The sequence below is a fragment of the Vicia villosa genome, linkage group LG3, assembly GCF_029867415.1.
Source record: "Vicia villosa cultivar HV-30 ecotype Madison, WI linkage group LG3, Vvil1.0, whole genome shotgun sequence".
In the NCBI taxonomy this organism is placed as follows: Eukaryota; Viridiplantae; Streptophyta; class Magnoliopsida; order Fabales; family Fabaceae; genus Vicia; species Vicia villosa.
This window is the reverse complement of record NC_081182.1, coordinates 21,922,599-21,950,395: the sequence shown is the minus strand read 5'-3', so window position 1 is coordinate 21,950,395 and position 27,797 is coordinate 21,922,599. Positions and strand designations below refer to the sequence as shown.

Genomic DNA, 27,797 nt, shown 5'->3' with positions numbered 1-27,797 from the left:
ATAAATTCAAAAATATTAACGTGTGAAAATCATAATAGAAGGGTAAAATAAATTTGGAAATATTATCATGTGAAAATCATACTATTACCGGTGTATAACGTTTTCAGAAATTATGGATTGAAAATCGGTAGTGATGAGTGAAAGTTATCATTAGAAGAATCAATAACTAATTTCATAATGGTGAATGAATCTATTGACATAAGAAAATAAATATATCAAAATTCAACCTTTTTTATGATGAAAATATCTTCATCGATAAATTTAAGGGTAAAATAAATTAAAAAATATCAACATGCGCAAATCAAATATGGTTACTGACTTAAAATGTTTTCAGAAACCGCAGATTGAAAACAGGTAGTGATTAGCGAAAGTCATCATTAGAATAATCAAAATCTAATTTCAAAATGGTGAAGGAATATATTGACTAAAGAAAATGTGAAAAAATCTAAACTTTCTAACTGAGAATCCCAATCGATTATTTGTTGAGTTTGCTTCAGATCTGGTTTTGCAATGATTGTGTTTCCGAGTTTGCTTCAGATCTGGTTTTGCTACGATTGTTTGTTGAGTTTGCTTCAGATCTGGTTTTGAGTTTGCTATGATTGTGCAAGCATGCTGCAAATATTTAAGATGCAGAAGATCGATTGTATGCAGTTGCAGTTAGTAAGAAAAACATGAAAAAAAATTGATGGAGGGACAGCACGACGAACAACAGCATTAACATAATGAAGGAGCAAAAAAAGAATACATGAATAAAACGAAAATGAAAAAGGGATTTAGAACCCAACCTTTGATGCCGATTTCTGATGAAGACAGAGGAGAAAAAATGAAAATGGAGGAATTAGGGTTTGGGAGAGAATTGAGAGAAATAAGAAATAGTAGAAGGCAAACCAATGGCAATGATGCAGTGAGGAAAAGAGAAGATTGAAAGTTTTGAAAGCAAAAAAAAATGATTACAAAGAGGAGAAACGTGGAGGTGGTTTTGCTGTATTCCAAGAAAGATTGCACAATTCTAAATAAAGTTTTTCACGATTAATAATGATGGTAAAAGAAAAAAGGATAATGAAAGGTTACAAAATGATTAAAAAATTTATTTATTAATTAAAATATTAAGGGAGATGCAATTACATCTATGTCCCCGTTTATCACCCTCAAAATGGTGATTAGAGGGATAATTATAAGATTTCATATGTATTATACTTTATTATATTAAAAGTATATATATATATATATATATATATATATATATATATATATATATATATATATATATATATATATATATATATATATATATATATATATATATATATATATATATATATATATATATATATATATATACTCTTTATGAATTATTCTCATCACATTCAACCGAAACTTTTCAAGCAATTGCATCATATGATTCTCTTGATAGAAAATCCAAATAGTCAAATGATAACTAAATAGATGAAAACAAAAGAAAGAAAAACTATCATTCACCGTGCCTACTGTTCTTTGTGAAAACAACAACAAAAGTTCAGCCATGGATGAAATAAACTTCCTTTGTGAAATTTACTTCACAATAATATTTCTCGCTGTTCTTTGTAATAAAAATAAATAAATGAAGAGGCAAGTAAAAAACCAAGTAGAAATTCTAATCTTTTTCTTTTTGATATCTCAAAAACAATAGCAAAAGTTCAGCCATGGAACTCATAGCTTTAGCCTGGCTGCTGCACAAACAGAATAACTGGGTCATTGTTGCATCAAACTATTTTATGACAAATCAGAATACACTATACTTCCATTTCTATCATGAACAAAACCTACTAATGCCAACCATAAAACAGTACTCTAGCATCTTAATCTACTAATGCCATAAAACAGTACTCTAGCATCTTCCAGCGACAAACATAATCTACCACGAAGAAGCAAATACAATGGCCTTATCTCTTGGTGTATTAAACTTCTTAAATAGTCTCAGCATATGCGGCGCGGCCTTCCATTATTATTTTTAGTATAGAACTTCTGCATCAAACTAATAAAGAAAGGCTATCATTCAAAACACAACCTCCTAAATGCATTAAGGTGGGTGTGACATGCTTGAAAAAATACAAAAGAAATTCCTTTTGATAAATGTCAATAGAATATCATAACCTTGGAAATATTAGTTTCTTTTTCTTACCAGTCTCCTGTAAGCCAAGACTTGTTATTCGCCGTGCCTACTGCCTAGCAACCAACTCTAATGGAGAAATAACTACAGGTACAGCCACCAACCAATAATGCTTTCATAAATTCAAATAAAAAAATCCACTGGAGAACTACTGAATCTATAAATTTAAGCCATAAAAACATCAAACTAGCAATATTTTCTCACTTATGGATACTTGACAACGAAAGAGCGGAGAAATATTCCGAAGACGATAGAAACAAGCTTTAGAAATCATGTTTACAATACAAAGACATTCATGAGCAGTAGCTTATTGAGCTCAAGTGGAAGAACAATAACAAAAGTTCGGCCATTCATGGAACTCATGGTAAACACTAAACACTTCCGCCGTCTTGTTTATTAATGCACAAAGTAAAGAAAATTCAATCATGAGCAAAACCAACTAATTCCAACTGTAAAACAGTACTCTAGCAACTTCCTGGGCCATAATCTCCCAGCGAGAAGTCAATACCTTGGCCATATCTCATCTTGCGGCGACGGGGTCTTCCCTCATTTTATCCAGGAAAGAACTCCTGTATGAAAGTAGTACAAACAGAAAAAATAAGCAAGAAAATCATAGGTTAATCATGGTAAAGAATCCTGATATATGTATATTTAGGAAAATCTTAAATATAATAGGCTTAATTGCAACTTTAGTCCCCCTATTTTGTCTTTTTCTTGATTTTGATCCCTCTATTTTAAAAACCACTATTTTAGTCCATTTTTTAAGTTTTTTGTGCAATTTTCGTCCCCCTATTTTTCTTTTTTCTGCAAAATTAGTCCTTATTGTTGTCTCTTTTTCAACATAAAACTCAAAAGGGGGACCAAAATCGTGGTTTTAAAAATAGGGGACCAAAATCGAAAAAAAGATAAAATAGGGGACCAAAGTTGCAATTAAGCCAATATAATATCTAACCAAAAAAACGAAATGATGAAAATTGTTTATGAAATCTTAAGCACCGCCTAAGCTGTGCGCCAAGGCCACCAGCCTTACTAGATTCACCTTTTAATTTATGTCTTTAAAGTATATCTCCGATTCTTTTGAGAAGTCAATTACTCAATTAATCTATGCGCATGCTTATAAGGAAAATAGGCCATGAATCAAATCATAGTTTAGCACATAAAAAACCCTAATATACAACAAACCAATAGATTTGTTGAACTCATAAACAAGTTAAAAAAAGCTCTAGAAGTTTAATAGTTTTTCCTAAACCTTTACCATGAAGATTCATAATTCAAACCTAACAATTGAAGAGTAAAAGTTAATAGAAGAAATTCTACTTACAAAGTCGGTTGGCGTTTAATAATAACTTCACACATAGGGGAGGCCTTTGGACATAAGTAAAACTCTCTGTCTATTTGGAGATCTTCGCTGCAATGGATCGTAATAGTTTTCAAAACTCTTGCATTCTTCAAAATGTATCTGGCCAGCTGCAGATATTCTACTTCTTGGCCTAAAAAGCACTCAAGTTTGCAAGTTTTAAGTTGTGATGAAATACATTGCGGAACAAATTTTGGATCCACCCAATTCTCCGGGTCATCTTGTATCTCTTCGGTCTCCTACGAATATAGATAACATAAAATAAATCACAAAGCCATGCTAAGAAATGATAAATCAGATATCATCCCTACACTTAACAAACCTGACAAAGCTCAACATTTTGAAGGTTAGGACACTTTTTGAGCACTTGAAACAACAAATTCCAGTTACGTTTTAGAGAGAGAAGTTTCAAGTTGGTCAAATTATGAAATATGGGAATCTCATACCAACCCTGACACACCTAAGAAAAAAAAAAGTAGAAAGGTACATCGTAAGAACTAAAGTTGAAATTCCAAAATCATAGATACAAATCAATTTCAAACCTCATTTATTTCTAGGATCAAATGCTCCGCGTTACGAAGGGCATTCAAAGGAAAGTGACAAAAAGTGTTTTGCAAATCTGCTTTGGTCAAGTTTGTTAAGGTTAAACTTTGACACTCTTGATAGGTAAGAAACTCTTGAGAGAGAAACTCTAAACAATTTGTATGTAAATTCTCAAGATTGGGACACCCAGCCAGAAGCAATAAGAAATCTTGAACATTTAAGAAGATAATCTCATCCATACTAAGGATTTTGAGGGAGGGGAGGCTAATGGAAGAAAAATCCTTCACAGCAAACCCAAACAAGTCGATAACAACAAGCGTACGGCAGGATAAAATGCTCATGGGAAATTTGAAACAATCCGCGTTGGACAATGCGGATTCGGATTGTTCCATACATAGTTCAAAGTATAGTTTAATGTCCTCAACTCCGCGTTGTACAACTGCCTTGATCCAGTTGATGACATTGGGTAAGCCGAGAAGGCCAAGATCAGAATTATAATAAATGTCGAGGTAGCAACTCTTGATATAATTAACTGAGAGCAAATACGAGTAGGCGAGCTCGTTCATGCGAAACTGAGCTTCTCGATCATCCACCCAGATCTTCGACTTACGGAAGTTGAACGAGGGAACTGAGCGCCATAGATTCTTCCACCTTTTCGAAAAGACACTTGTAGTAAGGACCTTTTTAGTTTGGAGAAAAGAGAGTATGTGGCATATGACATCGTCGGGTAAACTACTGATCCTATCATCTTCATCCGAAATGGAAGACATTTCTGCATAACATTCAACCAATGCAACCAAATTGGTTCAAGCATAAGATATTAAACGTACTAAAAATTGAAAAGTGATTAAGAACAAGTTATACTCACTCTTTCAACTCTAAACCCTATTGTTGCCTTAACTTTTGGAGCGCCCGATTTCTTTTCTGCAATTAGGGGAGCAACAATTTTAATAGTGAAAAACCTGATTTTAGAAAGCCCATTAATGGTATAACCGCGGATCATTACCCTAACTAAAAATTGAGAAAAAACAGTCATTCATTTTAATTTTTGATGTGTTTATATTATCATACACAGAAAAAAAATATTAATAACTTGAGGATGATATATATAATAGAGGTTAAAAAAATCAAACTTCTATGAAAATTAACTTATTTCTATTAAATCCTATATAATATTAATTAGATTCTATAATTGAAAAATAAATAATTATAGATGTATTTAAAAATAAAAGTGACAATTATTTGAATAACTTTTAAAAATATATCTAAAATATTAATTTTTAACATTGTAGCATATGAAAAATATATCTAAAAAACGTAGAGAGAATGAAATATAAATTTTTAACTTAACTTAAATTTGTAGACTAACGAAATTGAATTAAGTTAAGTACATTTCCTATTAAAATTTTAATTTTTTTTATTAATGAGACAAATCAACTGATATTTTTAGTTTGATTAGATGAATGTGATTTATTGGTTCAAAGTTCAATCTTTAACGCTATGCATTTACACCCTCTGTATCATAAGTGTTTTATTTGAGTTTTGTGCGATTTTTAAAAAAATATTAGATGTGTTGGTTTTAATGAAAATAATTAGTATCATTTACTAAAGTACCCTTATTTATTATAGGTAGTGAAGTAGTTGAAAAACATGAAAATTAATATATAGGGATATAGTAGTGAAAAAAATATTGTATTGGTATTTTAAAGAGACATTTATTTTGAGACATAAAAAAGTGCAAAGGAGATACTTATTATGAGACAAAAGAAGTATAATGTATAAATTTTGGTTTTTTCTTTGGCCACCTCCCTATGGGGGTCACCCCCAGCGAAAATCCCAAAATACCCCTGCTTCGGAAATGAACTTCCGAAGCGCTTTTTTATTTTAAAAAATTTCCTTAATTCGGAAGTGCATCTCCGAAAACACCCCATGGGGGTGCCTTCGGAGATGAACTTCCGAAAACACCTCATGGGGGGTGTCTTCGGAAATGAACTTCCGAATTATGCAGAAATTGTGTTTTTTTTTTTATGTTTTTTCATAACAGTCTCGCATTTTAATTAAACGCAAACGCCAAATAAAATAAGCAATAGATAAACTGAAAATACTAATATGATAAATAAACAAAAAAAAATACTAATCCGATGAAAATAATATATACAAACCGAAAAAAATAAAAATAGTGTGCTAAAGATACAATCCGATAACAAAAAATATATAAACCCGACCACTACTGGGTGTGCCTAAACCTCTCCCCCCGAGACCTCCTCTGCCGCCTGTATGTCGCCGCACGGTCCGCATCAGTGACGATCATCTCCATCACGGCGACTGCCTCAGGACCGCCCCGCTCCACGATACCTCGATCCAACGCGTCCCGCCCAAGCATCGATATCCGCTGGCAGATCGGCATGAGATCAATGGCGTGATCATCCTCGGCCTGCTGGTTCTCCAGGATCTCCTCGTGTGCTGGCCTAGGAGCGCCGGGAATGTCGGGTCTCAGAAAAGGATGTGACACACGGTAGAACCATGTGACGTATCCCTCCTCACTGTGCCAGTCCTGGGTGACCCGAGTGAGACGGTACTCCTGCGGTACCACATGATCCTCCCAATGCTCCCATATGGCAGTGAGTTGCACTCGGGTCACAGTGTCGGGAGCAGCCTCAAAGGGTGACCTGGGTATCCGCTGCACGAATCCGAACTGACGCATGCACCGCTCAGGGAGATATCGAACCATGATGCCGGTCCCGCATGCCAACCAGCCTGAATATAGAGCAATGCCGTCAAAGGGGACAATCTGAGCGTAGTCGACGAACGGCCTCCAGGTGACGTCGTCGTGCATCGTGCGGTCCAAGTATAGACGGTATGGTCCCACCGCATCGTTCCCCCTCTGGAGAGCGTATCTGGCGGCCCTGGGCATGGCGTCCACGTACGCAGGATCTATGTGAAAGTCGTGGATGCGGGAGAAGTAGGAGATGATCCAGCTTCTGGTAGAGATATGCCAGAGTAGCTGACCCCCAGTTCCACTGGTGAACGGTATCCAGGTCCATGAAATAGCGGAGGTAGGCCACGTCGACGTACCTGGAACTCTTGTCCACAAAGCATGCAGCGCCTACCACATGCATGTACCAGCACCGGAGAGCGCAGCCGCGGTGGTACTCCCTGAATAGGTCGTTATCCTCCTGCTCGGCCTCGGCCGCCGCGTCCAGGTGGAACTCAAAATAGATGCTCAGTGTAGTGAACCGGACATGAGGCCCACAAGTCGTGACGCACTCAAAGTGAGCAACCTCGTGCGGCAGGCCCAAATAATGCATCATCCACTCAATGGCCTCGACCCTCTGGATCCTGGAGTGGTCCAACAGCGGCCCCCTAATAGGCAGATGGAGAAGACACTGGACGTCATGCAAGGTGATCGTCAACTCCCCCACCGGCAAGTGGAAAGAAGACGTCTCCTTGTGCCAGCGCTCCACAAATGCCCCCTGCATGCCGGTGCTGATGGTGGTGTACCCGGTCATGCAGAGCCCGCTAAGCCCTGAACCTCGCACATGATCGTTAAACCACTGAGCTGCTGGTTTAAACAGACCGAAAATCTTCCTGGAGTGGTTCACCATTTTCAATGGCTCTCTCTCCTGTTACAAAAAAAAACAAATAAGCGAGAAATAAACGGTAAAATTATAAAAAATGGTGACAAATAAACGGCTAAGTTAAAAAAAATACCTCTCCCTCCCAGACCCGCCGAGCGACGTGATCCTGGTAGTGAATCAGCAGGGAAGTGTCAAAAGGCCCTCCCGGATAGCTATCCACCTCCTTCTCCTCCTGCTCCTCCTCCTCCCCGACTGGAGGGTCAACATCCGGTATGACCTCCTCCTCCTCCTCATCCTCATCCTCCTCCTCTCGCTGGCGGGAAGAAGATACCCGAGCCAGCCTACTCCTAGAGCCTGAAGCAGATGAACTCTCCACCAAGTCCTATGGAACGTGCACACGGCGTCCCGGCCCCGCCCGCGTGTCGACGCCAGCTGCGCCGCCGCCCGCTCGCGTCTAGCCGACGCAGTCTGGGACTCCCTGCCTTGTCTGATGCGTGCTGGTTGGTTGCCTGACATGTTCCTGTAAACAATCGAAATCGATTAATATGCGAGACAAATGAAAAAACAAAAAAAATGCACTTCTGATACAGTTCGGAAGTTCATTTCCGAAACTGGGATGGAGGTGTTTTCGGAAATGAACTTCCGAAACACCCCTGCGCAGAGCTTTTCTGCAACCTACAATGGCAGACCCCAAAATCAAACTTTAAACCTATGTCTACACATTCTAAACATCCTAAATACCAGTACCAACCTAACCTAATACATATTTTCCTATTTGTAAACACCCTAATATCAATTTTAAGCATAGATCTAAAACTCATAATGCTTACCGATTGAAGAGGTTGGAGTGCTTTTTAATGTAGTATAGGAAGCTTGTTGGAGCCTTTGATGTTGCCTTGGAAGTCTTTTAACAAAATTTCGCCTTTGGTGTTTTTTGATGTTGGATTAGGGTAAATGAATGGGGGAGGGGGAGTGTTCTGCTTAATCTGCAGAACGCGCATTGTTTCGGAAGTTCATTTCCGAAATGCTGTTTTCGGAAATGAACTTCCGAAATGAGACAATTTTTTTTTTAAAAAAAGGCGCTTTCGGAGATGAACTTCCGAAAACACCTTTTTTATGCAGTTCGGAAGTTCATTTCCGAAGTCAGGGGTAGTTTGGATTTTTCACCAGAGGTTAACTAGAAGGTTGGGAGGTTGGCAAAGAAATTTTCTAAATTTTTGTTGACGGAATATAATTTATTAATTATAAACAAGATATTAATAATTATAAATTAACAATTTTAAAAAAATTGATTAAAAAGAGATGAATTGCCTTATATTAATAAAATAATGCTATTATTGAATTGAAGAAAGTCCAATTAAACCCGTCTGAAATAGAAACTATTTGTAGGACCAGCCCAAGGGCCAAGCTACATAAGTTAGGGCTTTAGGCCTCAAAAGTTTGAGCTTAAAAAAAGTCTCAAATTTTTTTCATTTAGTTATAAAAATATATAATGATACTTGAGTTTTGAGTTGGTAAAATATAGGTCTCTTTTCTTTTAGTTTTGAGTTCAACTCTTAGTAATAACAAAATTAATATTTTAAAATATATTTTTAAGACCTTACTTTAAAATTCGCTTTAGGTCTCTAAACGGGTTGGGCCGGCCCTGACTATTTGTTACAATTTTTAGATATATTTTTAAATATTATATGTTTTAGTTAAAAATTAAAATAATTTTTTTATAAAAAATTAATATTTAAATATTTCATCTTGTTGTAACCTTTTTCTTTTGATATTTATTTTACTAAATTTAATTATATTTGTATTGTTATATTTGCAAATAAATTTGTTTAGGGCGACAGTTTGGGAACGCCATAGGAAAGGCGACGATGCAAGTTCGAATAGGAAGCCGAGTGTGAGGAAGTCATCTCTAAGATCAAGGACTTTCTTACATCACCCCTAATCCTCACTCGCTCGAAGGAAGACTCGCCTTTGTATATAAGACGGAGAAACCTGTGTATTTCGTAAGTAAAGCGTTCAAGGGTGCGGAGACGCGCGCTACCAAAAGATTGAAAATCTCGCGTTCTCCGTTGTCACCGCAGCAAGAAAAATCTGACCTTATTTCCAAGGAAACACCATCATGGTAAAATTTAACTATCTTATCCGCCAAGTGTTGAAGAAACTCAACCTAGCGGGAAGAATGGTATACTTGTCGGTAGAACTCTCAGAATACGACTGTTAAAACACTTTTATAGGATAAGTATTTGCTTTATTGTTTCCACAAGGATTGATGTGATATTACCTCCGTTCTATAGTAAAAAATTGTTTTAAGCAAAATGTGTGAAAAGTTTTAGTTTCAAAATGTAATAGTTGCATGAAAATTGTTATGGTAAAAATAACTGATATTTTACGAATGGTAAAAGTATGTCAAGATTAGAGTTTATTAATCTAATTTATATGTATTTTCTTAATGAAACATGTGAACTCATTTCCAATCAATATAAACATGTATCATCTCAATACGTTTCATGTCTAAAATGATATTGTGAGCTTTTATCATATTGATCCTTAGATGATGTCTCATGCTAACTATTAATATGATAACTTTGAAAGCTCAATACAAGTGAATATAACCTCACAAAATTATTTCTAGAGTTTGATTGTTGATAGATAAAAACTTATGTCAAACTTGAGAAACTATATTTTAATAATCAAACAAGCTAAGATAAACCAATTAAAGCAAAGTTAAACTTCTATATTGATCATCAACTTGTTCACATACAAAATATCAAAAGACATACATATACAAAAAAATTAACTACCTCTAATCTTGACACAAAGGTGAAATTAGCTATCCATCACCATGGTAACTTGAACAACAAGCAAGGAACCAAGCTTTAGTAGCATCAAATTTGAATGGATCAAAGATTGAAGTTTGAAAGCTTTTGATTTTGAGTAAGAAATGAAGAAAAAGACTTTTTTCCACCTTAGGTAAGATTTTATAATGTTTGGAAATGATAGATTTACTAAAAAAAAATCTAAAAGTGACAAATAAACAAGTTCCAAAAAGTGCAAGCCCGCTTAGCCAACTGATCGCGCTTGCAAAAATATCTGGTCTCATTCAGGGGACCGCGCTAAGCGGGATAGGCTGGCTAAGCACGGTAAAAAAACATGCTCTCTGTTCTATAATGAAAGGCGTAACGCGCTTCAGTTGGGGCTTAGCGGGCTCAACTGAGTTTTTCTTCAAAATTTGATTTCTTGATTAGTTCCAAGCCTTTTTCTTGCCTTCTTAATGTTCCAAAAAATGTCATAACCCATTAAACCTACTAAATGTATTAGAAAAGTGAATATACCATAATATGTATAAACATAAGATAAACATTTATTATTTACATTATTCAACACTTAAACACTAATAAATCATGCAATTAGTTGCAAAAGACCATAAAATTAAGAATAATTATATGAAAAATTTGGTCCTTAACAACGACATCCAGTACATTATGAGTGGAAGCATCAAGTTACAAGCCCTGGATGTCGTAAAATGAAGCGGTGCAGGAATAATGCTCGAGGGACTAAACCAGGGACCAGGCGATATAGTTATTGAGGAGGCGTTAAAGTTCGGATTCACCGCCACCAACAACCAAGCGGAATATGAAGCAGTTATTATTGGTATGATCCTCGCCCTAGAAATGGGAGCTACCATATTGAAATCCAAAAGTGACTCTCAATTGGTAACCAACCAGGTCTCGGGACAATATCAGGACAAGGAACCTATGTTGGTAAAATATCTGCCGAAGGTACGACATTTGTCCTCCTGTTTCATTTTGTTTCGAAGTAGAGCATGTCCCCCGCGAACAGAACCTCGGGGCGGACCTCTTGTCAAAGATGGCCACCTTGAAGGTTGCGGGGTTCAATAGGACACTCATACAGGAGACTTTGGCCTCCACCAACATCGAGGCAAGTGAAGTATACTCCGTAGAACTCATCCCAAAGTACAGCAGGACATCGCCCATAGTGCGTTATATGTAGTTTGGTGAACTCCCAACTAATGAGGAAGGAGCTATGAATATGAGAAGGAAAGCCGCCAAGTACACCTTGCTCTTAGAGAAGCTCTACAAGATATGGAGGGCTACTCCCATGTTGAGAAGCCTAGATGAGGGCGAAATCTCCTTATTTCTCACGGAATACATAAGGCCAGGAGCCTTCTAGCTGCACATCTCTAGGGGGGTTGGTCACATGTCCTTATCATATGCAGGGTGAGCATCCTCGATACGGTTTATCGATTTCATTTGTTATTATTTATTAAGTCTCCTTCATAATTGCACATCTTTTGATTCAAGTTTGAAATCGATTTGTTATCCTTTTAGCATGCATAAAACAATGGTTACGTTTGAATTTGATCAATATGTCTTTAGTCAATTATATGAGTTTGTGGAATATAAACTACATGTGTTTGATTCAAGTTAAGTGCAAATAATAATCACAAAGTACCTTTAAAATTTTGAAAATTTGAGTTTTTAAGTGTTTGATTTGAATCAATCAATACATTCTCAATTTGATTCGATTCAGGATTTAAACATGATTTGACACACACAATTTTTTGTCACCTCTGCCCAATTTGATTCGAATCACACTTTGCACATGATTCGAATCACACAGTTTTGCAACATTTTTCAGAGGGCCTAGAGCATTTGATTCAATTCAATTTTTGCAAATGATAACCATGCGGTCCCGATTCAAATCACACATTGCACTTGATTCAAATCAACTGAAAAATGGGTCTAAAATCTGAACTATTTTTAGTCCATTCACTTGCCCACCTAACTCATTACATACATTGTTCTTGATTCGATGCTAACCAACTTTTACCACTCATTTTTGTCGTGCTTAAACTCAAGCACATATAAAACCTTTCTTTTAACACTTTTTAATGTGTGGAATTTCATAATAGTTTATGATTTCTTTGAAATCAAATTTCCCACTTTTAAAAGTTAAAAATTCTTGCACTTGAATCTTTTTCTTCTTTGACCTTAATTTATGTTTCAAATCTTGATCATGAGAGATCTGTGATTGATTAGGGGAGATGTTGTCTTAAAACTAACCGTTCTTGGAGATTGTTTAAAGATTGTTTCGGTTGTTGCAAGATTGAGAAGTTGTCAGTGATGCTGAAAATTTCCGGTAAAAATTAGGAGGTTCTTCTCTTTAGATTGCCTTAGTAGTGATTGTATGGAAGGTTGTGGATAAGGCGGAGTTCTTCTCAGATCATCAGACAATTCACCGCTCAAGGAGTCGGTAGGACCAAAGGGTTTATTACTATAGACGAAGGCTTAGAGAAGAATTGGTGATATTGGAGGATTCTTGAAGCCTCAATCAAGTAAATATTGCGTAGAGTAGTTTGGCATGGAGCCGTATACAAGTCAAGATAAAGAATCGAAGTTTTATTTTCCTCGGCATTATTATGGATAAGTGATTGTATAATCATCTTTTGTGAATTATACTGTGTTATCGATTGAATACCTAGTGTATCATCATTAATTCAATTTTTTTATCTAAAAAAAGCAAGTGTACTATTTTTCCTTTGTAGTAATAAGGAGAAAATTTCCCAAATGTCAATCTCAAGGAGTGCGTAAGAATTTCGAGTTCAAATTTTTGTTCAATTAACAAAAATTATCGTTTGAATTGCAAGTTTATAATAATATTTGTGAATAACGGAATAAAATTAACTAAGTGGTTTGAACAAATACGAGTAACATGCTAGGGCAGGTATGTGAATTATCCCAGTAGCATCTTTTAATTCAATATTGCAACACTTATTTTTCATAATCAATTATCGGTTCTTAAGAATTTTTTCTCCTAAAACCTTAGTGAGAAAACCTTTAAACAATGAAGCTTGGGGATAACTTTTTTGATTTTTCGCGCTTTGTTGCACCCCAAAATTTGCCCTCTTTTTTTTGAGCAATAAGTTATGAGCGACGTATATTTCGCCACTCGAAAATCAAGAAAAATAATAAAGAGATTCTCATCTGAGTGTTTGAGTTTGTTGAAATCCAACCGAGGTTAATTGGATTGTATGCTGAGGTTGCTTTTATGCTTCAAGTCAAATTCATCTTCAAAGATTGTTCAAAGCGCCATTATACTTTCAATTATACAAGTTTGATCAGATCAAGACACTTTTGTTCATCAAGGCATCATTATTCTTTCTTTCAAGTTGATTGGTTGGTTGAAATACAAATCATTGGCGGTTAGAGAATTAAAGACCCACTTTCGTTAGATTGGTGATTTAGATCCGTTAGTGATTAATTAAGGGGCATGAGTTCTTAAAGTTCGTGTTTAATCGGATTAAAGTATGAATTATTTGGTGTTCATGTTACAAAAGCAAAGTTCGCCATGATTCAAAGTTGTAAGACATGATCTCAAGATTCATCAAATTCATTCAAAAATACAAAAGAAATGTCATTGGCAACAGTGTTCAATTTCAAACATTCATTCACTATCCAATCCATACATGAAATCCATTCAAAAGTTCCATCAATTACATTCATTATCTCTCTTCAATAGTACATTCGGTGGTGCCATTACATGTTCTAAAACCAAAAATTACACCCAAGGCCCTCAGATATTTGCGCCAAAAGAATTCACGCCTTGCCAAAATGCATCCGTGCTCCAAAACAGCCCCCAGCTTGCAACCATGCTTTGTAAAAAAAAGAGATCTCTGCAGCCTGCATAATTAGGAAATAAACCATTAAAAACCGGTTCATCAAACCGAATAAAAAACCAAATTGAACCATGAATTAGACGGATACAATTCTGCAGCAAAAGAAGGAGGCCGGGTTGAGAGCTCATGGAGGAATTGGTTCAACAGAAAAAGCTCGATAACAGATTCACAACTGACAGAGAGAATAAAAAAAATTCTTAGAACAGAATAGAGAAAAAGAGGAAGAGAGTCTTAACAAACTTGAACAAACCTGTAACAAACTTTCTTCAAGATCCAATTCAATCTTCACCATCTCGGCATCGATTCGCTTCACAATTCATCATCATCTTTCAATCTCTCTCCATCATTTTCAATAATCCTTCAATCCTCTCTTGAATCTTCATAACCAACTCCACCATCGATCATCCATAATCTTCTTCATCTTCATCCTCTCAATTCATCTTCATCAACCTCTAACTGAATCTTGAACCTTCTCCAATCTTCATTCACCATCAACACGATTCTTCAATCTTCCTTCAAACCTTCTTCAATCTGTAAATAAGAAAACCAGAAAATCGATAACATAAAAGATTCAACCTATAACAAACTTTTGAATCAACATTCTTAATCTTTCGATCATCAATCTTCAACTACCTTTCTCTGAAGATCTTCACGGTTGCAATTTACTCCTTAACAAGCTTCAATCTGTAAGCAACTTCAACATCATCTTCGCGGTGAAATCTCGGCGGAACAACCACAAGAAAAGCGCGAGGATCAGAAGAGGTAAAGGGAGGCACAAGCGGATTGAAGGAAGATATCGAAAAGATAGAATCACTTACTTTGGAATGATTTGCGATCGAAAATTAAGATTGACGAGGAGAAGAGACGATCGCAAGAGAGAGACTGAGACTTGATTTGATTCAGAGAGAGAGAAGAGAACTCCATTTTTTTGGTCACGGTGGCGAAGGAGCTCCAATCGGAGATGATGATTTGTGTTGTGATTCCGAGCGCCCTTGCAATTCGTGAGGGAAGGAGGACCGCCGCGTTCTTAATCGGAGAGTGGATCGATTGAGACGAGCAGAGATCGAGAGAGACTTCGCCGGAGATGGAGATGTGCGCCGTCTCTGATCGGAGGATAACTCGAGCCGCCGTCGCATGAACGGAGAGAGGAAGAAGAACCGATGCTTCACGAGTAAGACTCTAACCTAATCCCTCTTTCATGCTTCCTTAATTTCTGAAATTAGATTAGTTGTTAATTAATGATTAATTGGAATAAAATCTGGAAAATCATTAAAATCTAATTGGTTTAGAACTTGGATTAACTGAATGTTGGATCAATTCACAACAACCTTGGGCCATGTACCGAATCTGCTTCCTACACCTCCATGAGCCCATGCATCATTCTCATTTGTGCCAAATATGAATAAAAAACATGCTGATGGACCAATTTGTCTGGGCCTTGCGCCCTGTATTCTATTTACACCATATTCTCAACATAAACCCCCCTGTTTCACTTAATTCATATTAGATTTTGTTCTTTTTAACAAGTTTGTTATTCGTTATTTTTTAGTATAGAAAAATGCATGAAAACAATTATTTTGTTAGATTTTTAGATGATAGAAATGCCTTGAAAAACATTAATTTTGTTAGTTTCTTAGCATCATAAAAAATGAATAAAAACATGTAATACCTTTTGCTTGTTAGAATTTTAATTGTTTTGTACATAGTTTTGTTCTCTTACTTTGAGATAAAAATGTCATAAAAAATAATTTAATCTTGCTAGATTTTCTTTTAGAATTCATTTAGAATTTAATTTCTCTTATTTTCTATGGTCGGTGCATGCTTCCTTGTTATTACTGATGCGTTTGCTGAGATGTGCGGGGTACTTCGAGAGAGCCTTCGATTGAGATTCGACTTGCTTTGTGTTCCACTTTATTTGTGGGACACGAATTCGCTTCCAGTGCGATTGATATGCGTCGTGTTCCACTTTATTTGTGGGACACGAACCTATTTCCGATGCCGGTCACCCGATCTCTCATTCATTGAGATGTATATTCCTGCATTGTCTGGCTTGTGTTCTCTTGCAGGTTGCGTATGTGGTTATGCTCGACGTGTACCACATGTCGCTCGTGATTTACTTTCACGACGACGCTTTCTGACTCGCTTTGCTTGACGATGGCTTACTCGAAGTATTCCAAACTTCTTTGCTCACGCTTGCTAGCTCATTGCGGATTTGCTATCCGTTTGGTATCGTTCCCTATTCCCTTTTACTTCTTTCTGTACTTTACCGCTTTCTCGCATCATCCTTTAACATGAGAAGTAGGACCTAGACATTCATCTGGCCAAGCCCTCGAAAGAGGCTCTGTTTTTGTTGGTGTGTTTATATTTGTGCTTTGCGGCAGGGAGTCACGGTGTAATATGTCCTATATGGCACTCCGTTAAGTCCTCATGAAAGGCATGCGAAAAGGGTTAGCAATCAACCCCCGCCTAGTCTCATCGAGTCTGTTCAGTATGCACACGCTACGCGTGGCTCGCTTCTGAACCTGCACAAGATCATGTTATCGAGTATGTCAGGAAAAGGGTTCATGCAACCGTACCCCTTCCTTTCCTATAGCTCGCGTCGCTCGACGTTGACGCTCGGTGTACGCATGCACCGTTTTCCTTTACGATCCGTGACGGCTTGGTTGCTGAGAGGGGTCCGCCCTCTTGTCTATGGCCCGATCATTTTCGCGAGGTCTAATGCTTGGTTGACTTGGGTTGAGCTGCTCCCCTTGGCTATGGCGGGACCGCTTTTCTACCATTCGGTCAGTACCGTTGGTTTTGTTTGTTTTACGAGCGGATGCTCGTTTGTGTGATATTCTTGTGTGCCTCCCGTTTTCCCTCGTAGGTTGCTAGTTTAGCTTAGACTTGTACCCTTTGTATGATAACATTAGGTAGTGAGCTTTCCCCCTTAGTTTAGGTTTTCCTCATGCATTCTTTTAAAACACAAACCACACTCTTTGATTTTCTTTTCTTAAGAGCTTGTTATTTCCGCTCCATTCCCAGCATAAGTCTCCAAAGGTCGAGCAGCGGAGTGTGAATGTAACTCGTTCACCTAAAAAACACAAAACAAACAGAAATTAGTTAGCCGAGCTACGGTAGCTCTGATTATGCAAAACAGATACGTAGGCAGCGGGGTAGGGCCCGTGCGAGCATAACTCTTTCTTTTCCCTACATTCTGCATTCATTTTAGTCCAGATTGGCGCATTTTGCTTACACACCCATAGATTTAGACACTAGCGTGGATACCATCGAGTACGATGGGCGCGAGGGGGTGCTAACACCTCCCCTCGCGTAACCGACTCCCTTACCCTTTTTCTCTGGTCGTGAGACCGTTGTTTTGTTTTGTGGTTTGCTGGCATTCCCTTCCTTTTCAGGATAAATATGTTAGTGGCGACTCTGTTAATTTTCGCTGTAGCGACAGCTGGCGACTCTGCTGGGGACGTCTTGACCTATTGCGGGTCCGGACTCGGCGAGTCGATCCTAGCGCTTGTGTGTTTATCTTTGGGTGTTTTTGCTGCTTTGCATATTTTTCTGTTTGCATTGCATTCTATGTGCGCTTTTACTTTTCTGCATCATATTCTGGACTCTCTGGATTTCTATCTGTGGGTGGGTGTTTCCAGAGGTAAAAGGCCCATTACCCAGGCTATGAGTGATACCATAGGAACTAGGACTAGAGTGGTCGTGACGGACAGAAGGCGTATGCCTGATTGATCTGATCACGTATCCACGGGAAGAGCTTGGTGGAATGAGGCAATATCGTATGATAACGCCTACATTCAATCCTCTGTTGGCTTTTTGACCTACCTTGGCCTAGATTTACCCGTGAGTGGGGCGGGAATCAATCATTGCTTAACAGGTACATTGATGGTGACTTTGGTTCTTGATCTTGGGTTACCGCTGTTCTTGATCGTGGGTTACCGCTATCCTCGTTCGTGGGTTACCGTGGTTCTTGTTCGAGGGTTACTTTGGTTCTCGTTCGAGTGGTTTCATTTCCGTGATGGTGACCATGGTTCTGATTCTATTGATTGTGTCCCGTGATCCACGGGGAGTTCCGAATTGGTGCCGAACCTTTGAACCTGAGTCGTGTAACTTTGAGGAAATTCAGACATGTCCGGTGGGAGACATCCAAAGTCCCACCACCTTGCATCATTGCATATTTACTTTTCGAAAAATGATGTACAAAAAATAACTAGCATACGTGTTCCTTTCATTTCCAAGGAATCATATCTTTAAGCCTCGTGTCGAGCTTTTCCATCTCTTGCTTGCTAAAAAAAATCAAAACACGAGAATTCCTTGGAAATTAAATGAAAATGGCATTGTATTCATATCATGCATCTCATACATCTCATGCATAACAGGTGTTCAGGATCGAGGATTTCTTATTCAGACACTTGATACAGACTCAGAGACTTGATTTGTTCTTATTGTGTGTTCAAAGATCATTCATGGAACAACTTTGTGGGGTGACCAAGATGAAAGCTCAGTTTGGGGTTCTTTTTGAAGGCTTGCCTTATGCTTATTTGCTTCCAAGCTTGCTTTATTTGCAACTGGTTAAGCTCCGTATTGTGTGGATGTCTACAGATTCTCTGCTTGATGACGATGACACTAGGTGTGAGTTCTAATCTGGGGAACTTGGTTATGATGTTAAGATCTACAAGTCTTTGAAATTGCTTGGGGCTCCCGCACGAGGGATAAGCAAGACATTATCTATCTTGAGCATTGCACCATTTGCATTGCTCGAATCCCTAAAGCATTACAAATTTCGCGTGACTTCGCCAGAATCTTCTGCCAGATATTAATCAAGAGTGTTCTACCGAGACGCCTCTCATTCTCAAGGATCTGCTTCACATCTTGAGTCACCTCCTCTTCCTGGAGTTTCCTTGTTTGTAGCCTTCACTTGTTAACCGAGACAGAAAGAGTAAGAGAAACAAGTTGATGAGAATCGTAATGCCTTGTATCTGAGTTACTTCCCTGCTTATTGGAATTTCAGTTGGTTAAGATTCGTGCTTTGGGTGTTTCTCACCACAGATAGCTCTCCTGATTCCGATGATTATACTAGGTGTGTTCCATTTTGGGGCATCTGATCATAATGTCAAGCCTTACAAGGTGTTTAGGTAGAAAGATCTCAGGACTTGCTTGATACAAAGATGTTTGAGTTTATTCATAATTGTTTCTACTGGTCAATCCCATTTTATCTGCTGCAAGTAGAACGTTTGTTCCTCCTCGAGGAAGTAACTCATGAGAATCACTTGCAATTGGTTTTTTCCAGAGGCTTCCTTCCCAACAGTTGTTATGTGTTCCAAGTAATGACTTTGATAGCCAAGCGCAGAGGTTATTGTTGTTCGCTGATAGTAATACAAGTTTCCTCCATTCATGATGGTGTTTTCTATCTAGCAGCTATATTTAGGGCTCCCGACCGAGGGATAAGCAAGACGCCTTGTATCTTGAGTTTGTGCACCACTAGCACGACTCAAATCCCTAAAGTTGGACACTTACAACTCTTGTATGATTTTGCAGTAATCTTCTTCCAGGAAGTAATTCAAAGTGTGCTGCTGGAACAGATGCTAATGCTTGGTGTGTTTTCCATTCTAGGGCACCTGGTTATTCGATTGAGGATTGTCATCTATTCAAAGACAAGGTACAAGACCTGATTGATTCAAAGGCTATCATATTCGCACTTGAAGGCCAGAATTGAAGTTTTCCTTTGACTTAGCGGATCTTTTGAAGCAATAAGTCCATACGGAGAAGATCTCCTCAACATTGGCAATTCTTAATTCATCATGCATGTTCATGTTTAAGCTTTCTTGTTTTGTCAATTCTGTTTGCATGCAAAACTTGTTTGTTTTTGAACTATAATCATAATGCATTGGATATGTTTGTCTTGAAAAAATCCATTCGCTTTTGCTCTTATATGTTTTTTTATGCTTTTTGTGATACTTAACTCTTGCTACATAAAGCATGATAACTCCGAAGGGAGGATGATGAACATAATACCAAGAATCTCAAATGGTATGGTTTTGAGTAGAACCCTGTTGATGATGTACAGGTATTGTTTCAATTCCCAAACACTGGAGATATAAGGGAGATAGACCCTCGATAACCCCTCTGAGCCTTCGAAGTAGGAGTTTCTTTTCTATATGGAAAAACCCTCACATTTAACCCTGGGGCGGGTAGTATTCAGTTAACCTGATCGAGCATTCAAAATTCATCAGAAGCACACATCTAAGGATACAATAATGGCTATCTTTCAAAAGGTTGAGGAAAGTAAAACCCACAACGGTTATCCCTCACATCAGGAGGTTGATACCAATATCAAAGCCGCTGTGGTTTATCCCTCACATCAGCAGGTCGAAATATGACGATACCACAATGGTAATTCTTCATCAATCAAGGACTTAGGCAGTCACAATCACTTCCAACAAATCTGAGTTTCAGGATCACACGACTTGTTCAAAAGAAAATAATGAATAAAAAAAAGAAAGCCCGCTAAGTCAACAACATGAAAATAAGTTACTTAGGCAAAAATTAGGGCATCCCGCTGGACTTCCAAGTCAAAAGTTAGGAAAAAAAAAAGGAAAAGCGAAAGCAAATAAAGGATTACAAAATAAAAATCCTCAACAAAGAACAAAGTCGTGTGATCAGACACCAAAATGAAAGGTAAAGTGACTGCCATGTCCAGAAGACTTCATTGAATCCTCAATCATCTCAAACTTCTCTTGAAAGATGAATGCTCGTGTCAAGTTAACTGAACTTAGGACTGGAGAACATCATGAAGGGGTGGGCACCAAATAATTTCGAGCCTAAAAAAAACCTTTTTTCTCAAACCGTGAACCTGACCACGTTACAACCCTCAAAAGTCCTAATTGAAGCAGGGTTAATTCGAAAGCAGGCTATACATGAGAATACAGTAAGCTGACTCCTAGGAGATCCGCTAAACGCTTGAGTTGGTATCACACCATCTTTTCTTTCTTTCATAAAAAAACTCGATGTTACGACATCCTTTCATAAAGTTTCATTAAACTTCAAGACAAACATACTCTTTGCATTAGAATTATATTTCTCATAATAAACATTCTTTGCATATGAACAAGTGTTTGACATCAAGAAAGTTTCCACAATGAACTTCAGATGAAATGTTCTATCCTTCCGAAGGACAGGTTGTCTTTAGAACTCCGTTGAGCAAAGGCAACAATATTTCAAAGTCCGATCACCCTCAGGGGCACAAAAACATTTGATTACTCTAGTAAGTAAGTTTTCACTCAATCTGAGGCAATCAGGTCAAGATTCGAAGAATCTCTCAAAGTGGTGAGTAATCAGGGGCATTCACCCAAGTGCAATCTAAGCTACCTCCAATACAAGTCAGACAGGGGCATGATGCCAAAATTCATGATACTGGGGCAAATCACCTATGGTAGCTTACAAGATGAATTCTTCAAAGTCCTTACAAGTTGGGGCAAGACAATAGGCAATAGCATTTTCTTCTCATCAGGAGGTCATCAGGTTAAGTTCAAGCGCGAGCTAAACTATTTGTAAATTCAAAGACCAATGAGGAATCAGGGCGTCATCCTCAGCAGTGAGAAGCTGAGAGTCCAATACTTGTTGGCATTTTTACAATTAATATGAATATGCAGAACCCTATGAAAGCCAATGCTTGTTTGGTCCCTTTGAAGTCAATACTTGCTTGACCCCTTAAGCTCACTTCCCGGTGGCACTCTCTCGGAAAGTCAATGCCTGTTTGATACTCCGGCCGATACTTGTTTGGTATTCTAATCACTGCTTGCTTATCAACTCATTGAATCCATTGCCTGTTTGGAAGATTTCAAAGCCAAGAGGTCGGACAATCTGTTTGCTCTTGCATTTGCCCATTGTGGGTGAGATCACTATCCTCTGCCATATGAGGAAATCCCGTGGAGATGTCATGCTATATCCTGAGGCATTTTCATCTATTTATCTCTCAGGTACATCCTTTTGAGCGCTTCATGTCAGTGCAATGGCGGATCTAGCCAAGCGAGAGATCCTCATTCCCCAGCTGAGTGCATCCAGATGAAATCCTCATCTCCTCAGCAAAGCACATTTGAATGCAATCTCTATGTTTCAGAAGTCTTATTCCCCGGTGGAATGTCTTCTCCCCAGTTGAATCATGATTGAATAATATCTGACTCCCCAGTAAGCTCTCAATGAGATTCCTTGCCTGAATGCCTCATTCTCCCCAGTAGAGCGCTTCTCTCCCCAACAGATTGACCTGTTTTCCCCAAGAGAGTCATCTTATTCCCTAGTGGAGTTGTCTTAACAAAAAGGTTCTTATGCTGAATTCCTTATCCCCAGTGGATCTCTCATCTCCCCAGTGGATCTCTATGTAGAAGTATTCATCTTCCCCACTGAATTCTTTCCTCAGCAAAGATTCATGCGCATCCTCAGCGGAATTTGCGTCCTTCAAGGATTTCCCCAGCGGAATGCTTCATGCACCAGCAAGTTTGTCACTCCCCATCAGAGTTGTATTCATGACTTGCTCACATCTCCATATCCCCAGTATGTCGAGAATTTGCTTCTCCAGTGAAGTTGCCCGGGTATCCCCAAGCAGGATTTATTCCCCAGCCAGAGCTCGCATCCAAATTTGATCGTCTCCAGCAGATTTCTGATCCATCTTTGCCAGCTCGCAGTTTGTGACCTTTGGTCACTCTTCTTGTCCTCCCCGCAGAGTTCCATACTCTCTCAAGGACTTCTTTAGAAATTCAGTGCTCTTCCGTTGTTTCCCCAAGCAACGTTCGAATCATGCATCATTTACATTGCATTTTCTAAGCGTATAGCGCCTTCCCTCTCGAGAGCGTTATTCCATATACATTCACACGTGCATCATGCATAAATCATATCATATATGTTTCTTTTTGCAGGAAAGTTATCATGATACAAATGCCTCCCAGAGAGCAACTCGCCTAATCATTATAGGTGCTTATCCTGATGTCTAAATCAGAAGAAGTTTGTCTCCCTATCTTGACACCGTCAGACTAGTTGAAGGCTTACTTATTCCCGATGCCCCCAGATCGGTTGAAGATATTTGTTCCTACCCTGATGCCAGTTCAGTTGAAAGAACCGCCTCCGGATCTTCCAAAATCTTCCTAAGGAGCAAGCCTGCTGATGCCTCAAATCAGTTGGAAATATCTACGTCCTGACGATTTATTTTCGTTCAGAAGAAGAACTCGTCTTCCCAGTCCTGATGCTTACTATCAGTTGAAGATGTTTTCTTTTCCCGGCGCACACAGTTCGGAAGAGATATCTGTTCCTATTCCTGATAAACCAGACTTTCAGTTGAGGGAACCGCCTCCGGATCTCGTCGATCTTACGAAGGAGCAAGCCACTGATACCCAGATCAGATGGAGATATCTGCCTGATTGACTTTGTCATTCAGAAGAGGATTGTTCTACTTATTTTCTAGCATCGAGCCTAGATCAGTTCAAAGACTTCCTTTCCCGGCGTACACAGTTCAGAAGAGATATCCGTTCCTATTCCTGATAAATCAGACTTTCAGTTGAGGGAACCGCCTCCGGATCTCGTCGATCTTACGAAGGAGCAAGCCAATGATACCCAGATCAGATGGAGATATCTACCTGATTGACTTTTTCATTCAGAAGAGGATTGTTCTACCTATTTTCTAGCATTGAGCCTAGATCAGTTAAAGACTTCCTTTCCCGGCGTACACAGTTCCGAAGAGATATTGTTCCTATGCCTGATAAACCAGACTTTCAGTTGAGGGAACCGCCTCCGGATCTCGTCGATCTTACGAAGGAGCAAGCCGCTGATACCCAGATCAGTTGGAATATCTGCCTGATGATTTAATTGCATCAGATGGAGATGTCGCCTTGGTGCCCAAACCAGAGATATTTACTACCCGTTGATGCCCAGATCAACCGGAATATCTCCTTTCGATTCCCAGATCGACTTAGACATCTATCCCCGATTCCTGTTCGGAAGACATCTGCTACGCCTGATGCCCAGATCAGTCGAGATGTTCCTTCTCTTGATGCCCAGATCAATTGAAGTTTTTCCCCCTGCCTGTGGGGTTGCCTGTTCCTTCTTATCGCAAGTTGGAGCTTATTTAATTATCTAGGTCAATTGAAGTTTTTTCTCCCTGTCTGCGGGGTGGTACATTCCTTCTTATTGCAAGATGGAATCTTCTATTGATCAAGAGTGCAAATTTTCGAGTTCATTATGGTATTCAATCTCCTTCCACCTCAACGGTTCAAAACTTTCGTTTCTCGCTCGTCAGGTTCAAGAAGTTTGAATAGGGGCAGCTGTTGCACCCCAAACTTTGCCCTCTTTATTTTGAGCAATAAGTTATGAGCGACGTTTATTTCGCCACTCGAAAATCAAGAAAAATAATAAAGAGATTCTCATCTGAGTGTTTGAGTTTGTTGAAATCCAACCGAGGTTAATTGGATTGTATGCTGAGGTTGCTTTTATGCTTCAAGTCAAATTCATCTTCAAAGATTGTTCAAAGCGCCATTATACTTTCAATTATACAAGTTTGATCAGATCAAGACACTTTTGTTCATCAAGGCATCATTATTCTTTCTTTCAAGTTGATTGGTTGGTTGAAATACAAATCATTGGCGGTTAGAGAATTAAAGACCCACTTTCGTTAGATTGGTGATTTAGATCCGTTAGTGATTAATTAAGGGGCATGAGTTCTTAAAGTTCGTGTTTAATCGGATTAAAGTATGAATTATTTGGTGTTCATGTTACAAAAGCAAAGTTCGCCATGATTCAAAGTTGTAAGACATGATCTCAAGATTCATCAAATTCATTCAAAAATACAAAAGAAATGTCATTGGCAACAGTGTTCAATTTCAAACATTCATTCACTATCCAATCCATACATGAAATCCATTCAAAAGTTCCATCAATTACATTCATTATCTCTCTTCAATAGTACATTCGGTGGTGCCATTACATGTTCTAAAACCAAAAATTACACCCAAGGCCCTCAGATATTTGCGCCAAAAGAATTCACGCCTTGCCAAAATGCATCCGTGCTCCAAAACAGCCCCCAGCTTGCAACCATGCTTTGTAAAAAAAAGAGATCTCTGCAGCCTGCATAATTAGGAAATAAACCATTAAAAACCGGTTCATCAAACCGAATAAAAAACCAAATTGAACCATGAATTAGACGGATACAATTCTGCAGCAAAAGAAGGAGGCCGGGTTGAGAGCTCATGGAGGAATTGGTTCAACAGAAAAAGCTCGATAACAGATTCACAACTGACAGAGAGAATAAAAAAAAATTCTTAGAACAGAATAGAGAAAAAGAGGAAGAGAGTCTTAACAAACTTGAACAAACCTGTAACAAACTTTCTTCAAGATCCAATTCAATCTTCACCATCTCGGCATCGATTCGCTTCACAATTCATCATCATCTTTCAATCTCTCTCCATCATTTTCAATAATCCTTCAATCCTCTCTTGAATCTTCATAACCAACTCCACCATCGATCATCCATAATCTTCTTCATCTTCATCCTCTCAATTCATCTTCATCAACCTCTAACCGAATCTTGAACCTTATCCAATCTTCATTCACCATCAACACGATTCTTCAATCTTCCTTCAAACCTTCTTCAATCTATAAATAAGAAAACCAGAAAATCTATAACATAAAAGATTCAACCTATAACAAACTCTTGAATCAACATTCTTAATCTTTCGATCATCAATCTTCAACTACCTTTCTCTGAAGATCTTCACGGTTGCAATTTACTCCTTAACAAGCTTCAATCTGTAAGCAACTTCAACATCATCTTCGCGGTGAAATCTCGGCGGAACAACCACAAGAAAAGCGCGAGGATCAGAAGAGGTAAATGGAGGCACAAGCGGATTGAAGGAAGATATCGAAAAGATAGAATCACTTACTTTGGAATGATTTGCGATCGAAAATTAAGATTGACGAGGAGAAGAGACGATCGCAAGAGAGAGACTAAGACTTGATTTGATTCAGAGAGAGAGAAGAGAACTCCATTTTTTTGGTCACGGTGGCGAAGGAGCTCCAATCGGAGATGATGATTTGTGTTGTGATTCCGAGCGCCCTTGCAATTCGTGAGGGAAGGAGGACCTCCGCGTTCTTAATCGGAGAGTGGATCGATTGAGACAAGCAGAGATCGAGAGAGACTTCGCCGGAGATGGAGATGTGCACCGTCTCTGATCGGAGGATAACTCGAGCCGCCGTCGCATGAACGGAGAGAGGAAGAAGAACTGATGCTTCACGAGTAAGACTCTAACCTAATCCCTCTTTCACGCTTCCTTAATTTCTGAAATTAGATTAGTTGTTAATTGATGATTAATTGGAATAAAATCTAGAAAATCATTAAAATCTAATTGGTTTAGAACTTGGATTAACTGAATGTTGGATCAATTCACAACAACCTTGGGCCATGTACCGAATCTGCTTCCTACACCTCCATGAGCCCATGCATCATTCTCATTTGTGCCAAAAATGAATAAAAAACATGTTGATGGACCAAATTGTCTGGGCCTTGCGCCCTGTATTCTATTTACACCATATTCTCAACATAAACCCCCCTGTTTCACTTAATTCATATTAGATTTTGTTCTTTTTAACAAGTTTGTTATCCATTATTTTTTAGTATAGAAAAATGCATGAAAACAATTATTTTGTTAGATTTTTAGATGATAGAAATGCCTTGAAAAACATTAATTTTGTTAGTTTCTTAGCATCATAAAAAATGAATAAAAACATGTAATACCTTTTGCTTGTTAGAATTTTAATTGTTTTGTACATAGTTTTGTTCTCTTACTTTGAGATAAAAATGTCATAAAAAATAATTTAATCTTGCTAGATTTTCTTTTAGAATTTAATTTCTCTTATTTTCTATGGTCGGTGCATGCTTCCTTGTTATTACTGATGCGTTTGCTGAGATGTGCGGGGTACTTCGAGAGAGCCTTCGATTGAGATTCGACTTGCTTTGTGTTCCACTTTATTTGTGGGACACGAATTCGCTTCCAGTGCGATTGATATGCGTCGTGTTCCACTTTATTTGTGGGACACGAACCTATTTCCGATGCCGGTCACCCGATCTCTCATTCATTGAGATGTATATTCCTGCATTGTCTGGCTTGTGTTCTCTTGCAGGTTGCGTATGTGGTTATGCTCGACGTGTACCACATGTCGCTCGTGATTTACTTTCACGACGACGCTTTCTGACTCGCTTTGCTTGACGATGGCTTACTCGAAGTATTCCAAACTTCTTTGCTCACGCTTGCTAGCTCATTGCGGATTTGCTATCCGTTTGGTATCGCTCCCTATTCCCTTTTACTTCTTTCTGTACTTTACCGCTTTCTCGCATCATCCTTTAACATGAGAAGTAGGACCTAGACATTCATCTGGCCAAGCCCTCGAAAGAGGCTCTGTTTTTGTTGGTGTGTTTATATTTGTGCTTTGCGG

The 27,797-nt window shown here is 38.4% G+C and overlaps 1 protein-coding gene and 2 long non-coding RNA genes across 3 annotated transcripts; all 3 read right to left on the bottom strand.

Annotated features, from left to right (window-relative positions):
- Window positions 1-3,958: 3,958 nt before the first annotated feature.
- Window positions 3,959-4,819, bottom strand: LOC131657704 (F-box/FBD/LRR-repeat protein At1g78750-like). Its single transcript, XM_058927070.1, has one exon. The coding sequence runs from the start codon at window positions 4,817-4,819 to the stop codon at window positions 4,043-4,045; it is 777 nt and encodes a 258-aa protein (XP_058783053.1). The 3' UTR covers window positions 3,959-4,042.
- Window positions 4,820-14,114: 9,295 nt separating this feature from the next.
- On the bottom strand, window positions 14,115-15,476 carry LOC131655117 (uncharacterized). Its single transcript, XR_009299660.1, has 3 exons — window positions 14,958-15,476; window positions 14,575-14,855; window positions 14,115-14,328 (listed from the first exon to the last, which is right to left on the bottom strand). It is a non-coding gene; the product is annotated as an uncharacterized LOC131655117 (long non-coding RNA).
- A 9,743-nt stretch (window positions 15,477-25,219) lies between these two features.
- LOC131655116 (uncharacterized) lies at window positions 25,220-26,189 on the bottom strand. Its single transcript, XR_009299659.1, has 3 exons — window positions 26,064-26,189; window positions 25,681-25,961; window positions 25,220-25,433 (listed from the first exon to the last, which is right to left on the bottom strand). It is a non-coding gene; the product is annotated as an uncharacterized LOC131655116 (long non-coding RNA).
- Between the last annotated feature and the right edge of the window lie 1,608 nt (window positions 26,190-27,797).

What these genes read in the sequence shown, in the direction of transcription:
- LOC131657704 (XM_058927070.1), bottom strand. Translation starts at nt 4,819, where the DNA reads ATGTCTTCCATTTCGGATGAAGATGATAGGATCAGTAGTTTACCCGAC.